The sequence below is a fragment of the Panthera uncia genome, chromosome F1, assembly GCF_023721935.1.
Source record: "Panthera uncia isolate 11264 chromosome F1, Puncia_PCG_1.0, whole genome shotgun sequence".
Lineage (NCBI taxonomy): Eukaryota > Metazoa > Chordata > Mammalia > Carnivora > Felidae > Panthera > Panthera uncia.
The window spans coordinates 13447354-13458567 of NC_064813.1; the positions used below are offsets into that span (position 1 = coordinate 13447354).

Sequence of the window (11214 nt, forward strand, 5' to 3'; positions counted from 1 at the left end):
TGGCCTAATAAGTTGATTCTTTGTCCATATTTCTCACTGCACAGTACACCCAGTGTGTATTTTAATAACCTCTTTTGAGAAAAGTATGTACTGAAGGGCATATTTTATTTCACTTCTTTCTTTTTAAGGAATAGGAAGAAAGATACATCCCCTTTACTGCAGTGATTTTGAAGACTGCTTGCATATTAGAATCAGCTGAGGAATTTTTTCAAACAAAGGATTGATGCCCAGGCCCCACCTTGAAACCACAGATTCTGACATATTTTAAATGCCAGGTGATTCCAGTGTGCAGCAAGGATTAAGAACCATGGCTTAGAATATATCTGCTTTTAATAAATCAGCAAATCCTAAACTTGTGTGTGTCTCAGCATCGCCTGAGGACTGGGTAAAACTGAATGCTGGGCCCCATCCTCAGGGTTGGATTTGGCAGGTCTGGGTTGGGGCCTGAGAATTTGCATTTCTGGTAAGTTGTACATGATGGTTGAGAACCCCTGTGCCAGTAGTTGGAGACGGGGACGCTGTTGAGAAAGATGGATGTAGATGCAGGTGGGCTTGTAGGTTTGCCCCTGTGTTTGAGGAGTTCCTTAAAACGTTGTTTTGTCTATGATGTAGGCATGTGAGGGTCTCCTAACAGAGTGTGGCAGGGAGTGGTTGAGAGGTTTAAGGTGTTAAACTGCCATTAAATGAGAGTGAAAGAACAAGTTGACTGTTTCTCTTTTTTTCCTTTTTAAATTTATTATTACTATTATTTATTTATTTTTTTTTTTTTGAGAGAGAGAGAGAGCGAGCAAGCACAGGGGAGGGGCAAAGGAAGGGACACACTGAGCTGAAATCAAGAGTCAGACGCTCAACCCACTGAACCACCCAGTCGCCACTGACTTTTTTTCTTGATATATCAGTTACTTTTTCTTACCTGAAGAGAGATCTCTTTGAATCTTAATTTCATCATCTAGTAAATATGCACTGCCCCTTTTTTTGTTTTTGTCATTGTAGATAATGTATGTTTTCCCTACATCTTTGTTCATGGTATTGATGAAAATATGTCAACACGATAGGTTCTGGGAGTACAGCTCTTTACACCATCATCATCATTAGCACCTTAGGAATGGAATGAATTGTATGCATTCTTACATATATGGTAGCAGATAGCAAGCTATTTATATATCATGTAGTTCTTTTGGTTGCCGGTGAGTCCTTTTCACAATTTATATCAAGGAGAGCTTGTTTGCTAAATGTATACCTGGAGAGCTAACTGGTTATCTACAGTTACATGGGGAGGAGGTGGCATGATATAATGGACTGACCTAGAAGCCTTGATTTCAAATCCAATCCCATTTACCTGTGAACATCAGTTTCTTCATCTGTAAAATCAGGATACTAACTATAGTATACAGTTAGTTGTTAGCCTGAAATGAGATAATGTGAAAATTTTTGGTAAATTCTGTAGAACTATACACATATTGAATGTGGTGGTTGATATACCTGTAACACCACACCTCTGCATGTGATGCTGATTCTACAGTTGACAAATGTAAAACCAGTAGGCAAAATGATTTTTATGATGTTAGGGTCTGCATAGGCATCCCTTGATTTGGAATACTTTTTGCATGATGTATGTATCTATTCTCTGTGCTTCAGTTCTCAATGCTTTTAGCTATTGATGGGTGTAGGGTTTGGGAGTAGAATTGGCCATCTTATGCCCTACTTCCACCCTAACCACTTAAAGACATATTCAAATATAAAACAAAACCATAAGGTTGATATGTGTGAACTCCATGAAATGGAAGGAAAATAGTATAAGCTAATTTGTGTATTTTTCATGTTTATTAATAGACTGGTTTTTAGTTAAGGCACACACAAGATTAGGTTATATTAGCCCCAAAGATGAAATTCTTTTTGTTTGTATATGAGTGTTCATAAAAATACTATTTTCTTCTAATAACTTCTTTTATATAGAGAGACTTGTTTTGACAAGTTCACACCACTTCTTGAACATTAAATCCATAGCCATGAAATAGAATACTGTTTTTATGTACCTTAGGTTTATGAGGAAATGTTTGCAGAGAAAATAGAATGTTTCTTTTATTCTAAATTGTTAAATTACTGTAGTTTTTTAAGACACATACTGCCTGAAAACAGAGGCATGCAATTTAGAGGAATGATGGTAATCCTCGTATCATATTTACATTCCATATGTATGAACTGATGCCTGTCGTCTCAAGCCTATTAAATTGAATAGTTTTCGTTTATTAAATAGAAAGTCTCCATAGATTTACTGTAGTTAAACTATTCATTTCAGTATGGATTAAAATTTTTCTTTTTCTTCTTCTTCTTTTTTTTTTTTAAAGTAGGCTCCATACCCAACATGGGGCTCGAACTCATGATCCTGAGATCGAGTAGCATGTGCTGTCAACTGAGCTAGCCAGGAGCCTCTGGATTAAAACTCTTATTCTGATATAGTTAAGTGGTTATAAACCACTAATGTGTTACTGAAGGCAGGACAGTTTACTTGATTGATACGGTTGTGTGTTCTTGGAATTTGACAGTATTGAAGGAGTGTATGAAATTATTATTATTAAGTTTGTTTATTTTGAGAGAGCATGAGCACACAGGAGGGGGAGAGAGAGTGAAAGAGAGAGAATCCCAAGCAGGCTACTTACTATCAGTGCAGAGCCCAGTGCAGGGCTTGATCTCATGAATCGTGAGATCATGACCTGAGCCGAAACCAAGCTGGGTGCCTAACCAACTGAGCCAACTGAGCTGGGTGCCTAACCAATTGAGCCAACTAGGTGTCCTGAAATTATTGTTGATATGAGTTATTGAAGATTGATTTCATTTCTCAGTGTTTTTATTTTTCAGAATTTCTGGGAACATTTGAATTTACTGAGAGTTTCTTAAAGTAAGCTAGCTAATAAATTCTAAAATTTTCCTCACTTTTCATTTTTATGTGTGTCTTAAAGGTTTGAAGGGGTGTGGCAGGAGGTTTTGGACTCGATGAGTTTCCACCGAAATGTCGGAGAAGTCAGGCCAGAGCACAAAAGCAAAGGATGGGAAAAAGTATGCAACACTCAGTTTATTTAATACTTACAAGGGTAAATCTTTAGAAACTCAGAAAACCACAGGTGAGTAAAATCAAGTGGCATATTTTTATCATTTTCATGGTTTTGTTTTATTACCGTGATTGGTATTCTGGAGCTGTTCCTGTTAGGAGCTAGGACAGACCCCATGTTTATGCAGCTCTCTGTACATTAGACTTTTTGTGTATGTGTTCATTTTTCAGGGGAAAAATTTAAAAATCTTACAGCTGAAAATTTATAAGTGTTTTAAAATATGTTTTTTATTTTCTTGTTTGTTGTCAGCAGACAATAAGTAGAACTGTGTGGTTCCAAAGGGGAATCTCATTCAATGAGATTGGTAGGCATAGAATTAGTGGGTATTTACCACCACTTTTAGTTACGGAATAAAGACAGTCCTGGGGTGTTTTGTTTGTTTCTTGATAACTTGAACCCAGTGTTTACAGTGAAAGGTGAAAACTGGACGTTACGTATGTATGGTACGTTAGCAGTATTCATTATGAATGAGAAGTTAGCATATTCTAAATATGTACTAAATTTGGGGTTTAAAATAGATTCCCTGAAAAGATTACAAAACCTGTTTTCACCCATGTTTTTCCTTTTCATAGTAAATAGGGTTGTTAAACTGTTTAAATCATCTTTTCAGTAACTCGATAGTTTAATATTTCTACCGTGGGTTATGTTGCTGGCATGTGGCTTAGTTTTAAAATTCTTAGAGAAAGACAGATATCACATGATTTCACTCATATGTGGAATTTGAGGAACTTAACAGATGATCATAGAGGAAGGGAAGGAAAAATAAGATGTAAACAGAGAGAGGCAAACCATAGGAGACTCATTTTTAAAGGTTTTGTTTTGTTTTTAAAATTTATTTATTTTGAGAGAGAGCACCAGTGTGAGAGGAGCAGGAGGAGGGTTGGGGGCGGGGGCGGGTGCAGAGGATTCAAAGCAGGCTCTGGGCTGAGAGCAGATAGTCCGTTGCAGTCCGAACTCAAAACCTGTGAGATCATGACCTGAGCTGAAGGCAGATACTATGTTTAACCAACTGAGCCACCCAGGCACCTCCAAACTATAAGGGACTCAAATACAGAGAACAAACTCAGGATTGATGAGAGTGGGGAAAATGGGTGATGGGCATTAAGGAAGGCACTTTTGGGATGAGCACTGGGTGTCATATGTAAGTGACGAATCACTGGATTCTACTCCTGAAGCCAAGAGTACATGGTATGTTAACTAACTTGAGAATGAATGAATGAATAAAGTTCATATTTTAAAATATTAGGAAATAATAGTTCAAGATTTCATTAATTCCTGTTGTCTTTCTATATAGTTTTAAGAATAAATTGAGCGATAAAATAGATGTTCTAAGAAAGTTGATGTTATTGATCTTTAGTTGCAGCTCGACATGGATTACAGAGTCTCGGAAAAGTTGGTATTTCACGGCGTATGCCTCCACCTGCTAACCTCCCAAGTCTCAAAGCAGAAAACAAAGGCAATGACCCTAATGTGAACATTGTACCTAAAGATGGCACAGGATGGGCATCAAAACAAGAACAGCATGAAGAAGAAAAGTGAGTCAAAGTCAAAGGAATGAAACTATTCCCCTTTCTTTAGAGGACTTCTCTTGTCTTGTCTTGTCTTGTTTTGTCTTCTAAGATTTTATTTCTAAGTGATCTCCACACCCAGCGTGGGTCTCAGACCCACAGCCCTGGATCAAGAGTCGAATACTCCACCGACTCCAGCCAGCCAGGTGCCCTGGAGAGAGCTTCTATTTGCGTTCGTTCTACGTGCTAGACGTTATGCTACATGTATTAGATATCTCATGCCATCTAAAACCTTTTACATAGCCAACTTTTGATGAATTTGTTTTTTAAAGAAAGTTTTATTCATTTTTTAAAGTTTATTTATTTTGAGAGAGAGAGCGAGAGTGTGTGTGCACAGGTGAGGAAGGGGCAGAGAAAGGGGAGAGAGAGAATTCCCAGCGGGCTCCGAGCTGTCAGCCCAGAGCCCGATGTAGGGCTCTGTCACTGTGAGATCATGACCTGAGCCAAGATCAAGAGTTGGATGCTTAACCGACTCAACCACCCAGGCTCCCATGATGAATTTGTTTTTGTGAGAATATTTAGGGGCAGTGTTTCCATGTGTCAGTGTAGAACAACAGATGACAGAATTGCTAATCACAACTCTTCTTATGTACCATGTCAGGTGCCCTCAAACCCCCACCATATCTGGCATTCTCTGAATATAATTAGGAGTTGATTCTGTTAAATAATTTCCATGATACTAAGAATTCCTGTCTGCCTGGTTCACTGAAACTATACCTGATGCACATTTTTAAGTGCTCAAGTAATGTTATTTGAACGAATAAAGAATTAGCAAGAAGGCTATGATAGAATTAATAATGACCTTATTCAATGCATGTTTAGCATCCTGTGTTTCAGGGATTATGCAGGGCTCTTAAGTTTGTTGAATGACCAAGTGAAGTAGTGGTAATTTGGAAAAATAATACAAGCAATTGGGTACTTGGTGCTTTTTTGTCTGTATCTGTTATCAAATTTTTGTATTCCTGTTTGGGGAACTTTATATAGTAAATTTGACTTTACTTGGATAAAGCTTGTCAAAGACATTGTTCTCTGTTTCTTAGTTGTAGAATTATTTTGTAGTAGCAAGTTAATTACGGGTCTCAGTATACCAGAAATATATTGCATCTGTTAAGTTTCTTAACTACTATCTTTTTTATTTTCAAGCATTAACTCATTATAATTATTGAATAAAACTGTAGATTGTTTAAAGATACCTTTTACTCAAGGGGAGGTACCAGGCAGGTTGCTGTTACCGCTTCCGGTAACATTAATAAGTACAGTGGTGAACCTGTTGACTGCCAGATGGAGAGTTTGCTTAGACTTAGCACTGGTCAAGTCCACCAGTCCAGACAGCATGTATGCTATAATGTTATTTCTAATTATATATAAATGTAGACTTTTTCAAAACAGACTTTTGGTAGCTATGCTCAATAATGAGTATTTCCTTTTTTTTTTTTTTTTTTTTTTTTGCAAAATTAAAAACAATTAAGCTGTCTTCTTGGGTTATTAAAAGATAGAAATGAAAGGGGATGAAAATAGCTATACTTTATTTAAAAGAATGCTGCAGAGGAAAAGCATTTGTGGGAAATGCACCTATGAGTAAATATGTAGACAAAACCATCTATACACAGATTTACTATAAATACAATATTTATTTTATTTGAACATACAATATCTGAAATAATGGATTCATTTTTTTTTAAGAACACCAGAAGTTCCACCAGCACAGCCAAAACCTGGGGTTGCAGCTCCCCCAGAAGTAGCACCTGCTCCCAAATCTTGGGCCAGTAACAAGCAAGGTGGGCAAGGAGATGGTAAGTGGACATTAGCTGAGGAAACTGGCTAGGTTTGATGGTTACTGAACAGCCATGCAGGAGATACGGGGTGGATTATTATGTTTTGGCAGGGGTGGAGAACATTGTTGAAGGATATACTCTGGCCCTAAAAAGGGTCTTTTTTTCAGCTCTTGGGGTAGTTAAGTTTCAGTGCCAAAACCCATGTGTGAGCCAATGATAGGAATTTAAAAGGGAGTCTTTAAAATCCCCTCTGTCCCACATTGTTTTATCGTTGCCCTAGTACCTTTAGCTCTTTAAGGCATAAAAGGACCCAGACACTGTGTAGATTGCTATAAACCATATTCATCACCACGTGTGCCCCATTACCTCTTCTGTTTCAAACATGCTGCTCCTGATTCCATGGTAGAGAAGAGCTAGACAGTTTCCATAAAGCACAGTAACAGTAATATTCCCCCCACTTAGGAATGATGGACTCCCCGGAAAAATTTAAATTTTCCACTTGCAAACCAGGAAACATCTATAAAGCATTGTATGGAAAAACCTATCCAGGCCCTTAAACTAATACAATCAGATCTTTTAATTTATAGAAGTGTATAAATAGGCAAGCAGGCAGGTAGATAGATGGATGGATGGATGGGTGAATGGGTGACTAGGAAGGTTGCAACCAGTATCTCAGTTGTAAATTCAGTGAAGGCATTTTAGGCTCACAGTGAATAGTTGCAGTGTTTGTTTATATATTCTATTTCAGTAATATTATTTGAACTGATTCTTAGAGTTACTAGTAAAGGAATTTGACTTTTTGAAAATGTGAGGAGTCATAATGAAAGAGAAACAGGAGTGACACTGCTTACTCGCCTCGTCGTCTTTAATGAGTTCTGAACAGTGTCTGGCAGAATCTTTTCTTAAATTTTTATCTCCTCATGGCTGTTCATTAACTTTCCAAGGGATTCTAATTCTAAATAAACTTTAACGTTTTATGGATATAAACAGTCATCATTGAAAAGTGGAATAATTTATCAGAAAAGCAGAGAACTGTACCCTGGGAGGGTGTTTCCATTATCTTGAGTATAAGTGTTACACTTAATGTTTTAAAAAAATCTGTAGGAATCCAGGTGAATAGTCATTTTCAGCAAGAATTTCCCAGCCTACAGGCAGCTGGAGATCAGGAAAAAAAAGAAAAAGACACGAATGATGACAACTATGGACCTGGACCCAGTTTACGTCCACCAAGTAAGAATACTTTCTATTTAATAAAAATGGTGAATGAGATTATATTTGTGTTTTATTTAATGATCTAATTTCCTGCCCAATATTATTGTTACATGTGACTTGCCTATTTTGAAAGACAGACAGTAACTGCTGTCATTCCGGTGTGGTTTTCACATACACAGCATTCGTAGAACTTAAGACCTCAAGTTTGGGGGTGGGGGTGGGGACAGAACTTAAGTTTGGAGATGTACATCTTGGGCCTCACACCCAACCCACTAAATCAAAAATCCGCATTTTAACAAGATGCCTGGATGAGTTCTTTGCACATTAATAATGGTCATTTTTACAGTAGTAAAAATTTTGGACCAACCTCCCTAATATGCACATATTTATTTATAAATTATATCCATTTATTTACTATTCTATTAACATTCAAGGATCCCTTGTTTTCTGAACTCAAACCAGAGAACCAAATAAATTTGGATAGTGAGAAATAGTTGTGTACATTATAAAGCAAAAGCTAAAAATAAAAATATAAAATCCTTGAGATTTTTAAATGAATTGTATTAGTTTCCGATTGTCATTACCAAATGTATCAAAGAATTCTGTATACATGGGGAGGTTTTTCTTTTCAGTGATGGTTACAAATCTATATTTCTGATAACCTGATATATTTCATATTTCTTATGGCTCATTTCTTGTCTGGTTGGGTAAATCATCTTATTTTTATTTTTAATTGCTATTATGTAATTGATGCATTTCTATTAGAAATAGATGTGTTAGCTTTACTGTTTTCTTGTTCAGTTGATTTTCACCAGTTATCTGTTGCTGAATAATAAATCTGGCAGCTTGAAACAAGAAACTGAACTGGACTTAACTTCACACACTATCTGAGGGTCAGGAATCTGGGAGCTGCTTAGCCAGGAGTTCTAGCTCAGGACCTCTGTCAAGAAAGTTGCAGTGAAGCTATCATCTGATGCTGACTTGACGTGGCTACTGTCCCAAGCTCGCTCACGATGCCTCTTTTGTATGTGGGCTGCTAAGAGTGTTGCTTCCCCGGATAAAGACAGATGTGACTATTCCCACTCAGGATGGAAGCCCAGTTTTTAATAACTTAATCTCATAAGAGACACATCATCACTTTTGCTTTATTCTGTAGGTGACACAGATCAGTCCTGGTACACTGTCAGGGAGGACTACACAGGGTGTGAATACCAGGAGATAGAAATGCATTTTGGGCATCTTGGAGGCTACCTACCAAACACTGTAGTCACTGAGTTTGTTCCTTGGGCACATGTAACTAGCCATAGTAGACTAAAAACAAATTTGAGCATTACTGTAACTATAGAACTCCCCTTCCCTCAGGGCACCTCAGATCCAACAGTGATTTTAATCTCTATCTCACATATCTGTAAAGCTTAATAGAGAAGTTCTAATATTTTCTTCCCCATCCCCAGTATTTGCTTTTGATGGCACCTTCTGAGGTACATCTGCTCTGCTTTGGAAGCTACTGTTTTTGAATACTAAACACCTTGAAAGCATTAGGGCCTAGATTAGATTTTCACTGCTCTTTTCGTGTGTCTTGTTACTTTATTAAATTTAGAAGTGTGCCTATTTTGATTTCGCTGTGTTCCATTTTCAGGTTTTTTTCTTATTCCTTTTTTTTTTTCCTTTTAATTTTCGGTGCTGAATTCCAAAGTGTTGTTTGTTTCTTTGTTCTAATTGAATTTCTTATCTCTCTCCATACCAGATGTTGCTTGTTGGAGAGATGGTGGGAAGTCTGCTGGCTCACCTTTAACATCTGACCAAGATGAAAAGCCCTCTGGGCAGGATGAAAGCACAGCTGGAACATCAGAACAAAGTGACATCCTCAAAGTGGTGGAAAAGAGGATAGCTTGTGGCCCTCCACAGGCTAAACTGAACGGGCAGCAGCCTGCTCTGGCTTCCCAGTACAGGGCTATGATGCCTCCTTACGTAAGTATCGTCGAAGAAGCAGGCCATTAAATTAGAGGCTTTTGATCTGGGTTCCAAGGAGAGAATTAAAATGGGGGAAAAGTTTTGGTTTTTATTTGCATTAACATCTAACTAAAATTTAGCGTTTTCCTTGATTTATGAATGCAGGAAATAAATCACAGAGGTATCAGGAGTACCTTAGTTTTTCTCGTTAATAGGGATCATAGGTATTTTCATATCACATCATATTGTTTTGGATATAGCAAAATAATTATACTCAGCCACACTTAAAGGTAGTTAGTAGGGGCACCTGGGTGGCTCAGTCGGTTAAGCCTCTGGCTTCAGCTCAGGTCATGATCTCATGGTTAGGGAGATCGAGCCCCGCATCCAGCTGTGCCTTGATGCTGTGGAGCCTGTTTGGGATTCTCTTTCTCTCCCTCTCCACTCAAAATAAATAAATAAACTAAAAAAAAAAAAAAATAAGTTATTAGACCACATGGGTAGACTCACTGGTTATGTAATGAATCACATACATTACCATATCTCAGATTGGTTTTTTAAACGTTGTAGTAACATTTTAGTATAATTGTTTTCTTTCATAGTACTCTGTTTTAGATAATACTTTTCAAACATTTCTATGAGAAGAAGTTCATAGGATTTATCAGACTGCCTACGGGGTTTGTCCATGGCACAAAAAAGTTAATATGTGCTTTGTTCTAAAGTTTTTATTGGTAAACATACTTTATTATTTTTTAACTTTTTATTATAGAATATTTTGAACATATGCAAAAACAAATAATAGTACAGTGACCCTCCCCCTTATTCCATACCTCCTGTCCATCTTAAGTATTTATCAACTTGTGGTCTGTTTCACCTATTTCCCACCACCTCAGATTACTGAAGCAAATTCCAGATACTTCATTTCATCTATGTGTATTATGTTGGATTTTAAAACAGAAAGACCAGGAGGAAAATCCACAATGGCACTATCACACCTAAAAAGAAAGTTTCTAAAAACATCGAGTCAGTGTTCTAATTTCCCTGATTATCTTATAATTACGATCTAGATAATATCTGTTCTTTGAAATTGGTTGATATTTTTCTTAGGAATCTTATTATCTTTGGTTACTTCTTATCCTCCCTCTCTTAAGATTTTTTTTTGGAGCTTATTTGTTACTATTTATTTGTTATCCTGTGGAGTTTTTATAGCCTGTATTCTGCCAATTCTATTTTTGTAGTTTTATTTAATATATACTTCTGATCCATATATTCCTATAAATTAAAATTTAGATTTGGTGCCTTTACACATTTGTTTGTTCTCAGCTTCCTATGAAATGTTATGGCAGTTTACATGTGCCCAAGTAAATAAACTAACATTTTTCAGGGGACCATTAGTCTCAAAAAGAATAATAGTCTGGTTCTTACATTTATTATTTTATATATACGTATATATACACACATATATATATATGTATGTGTGTATATATATGTATGTATGTATATATACATATATATGTGTGTGTGTGTATATGTATGTATGTATATATACATATATGTGTGTGTGTGTATATATGTATGTATACATATATATATATATAT

The 11214-nt window shown here is 36.7% G+C and overlaps 1 protein-coding gene across 13 annotated transcripts in view; it reads left to right on the forward strand.

The window, feature by feature from the left end:
• The window catches only part of PRRC2C (proline rich coiled-coil 2C), a 94778-nt gene that overhangs the window by 21871 nt on the left and 61693 nt on the right, over positions 1-11214 (forward strand). For 9 of the 13 annotated variants that reach the window (XM_049633931.1, XM_049633933.1, XM_049633935.1 and 6 more), the window contains exons 2-6: positions 2961-3122; positions 4468-4645; positions 6362-6471; positions 7558-7683; positions 9413-9636. In XM_049633931.1, the coding sequence (XP_049489888.1) occupies positions 3011-3122; positions 4468-4645; positions 6362-6471; positions 7558-7683; positions 9413-9636 (750 nt within the window). In that variant the 5' untranslated portion in view covers positions 2961-3010. The remainder of the gene's footprint in view (positions 1-2960; positions 3123-4467; positions 4646-6361; positions 6472-7557; positions 7684-9412; positions 9637-11214) is intronic. The other 4 variants (XM_049633932.1, XM_049633942.1, XM_049633943.1 and 1 more) reach the window with 2 other exon arrangements.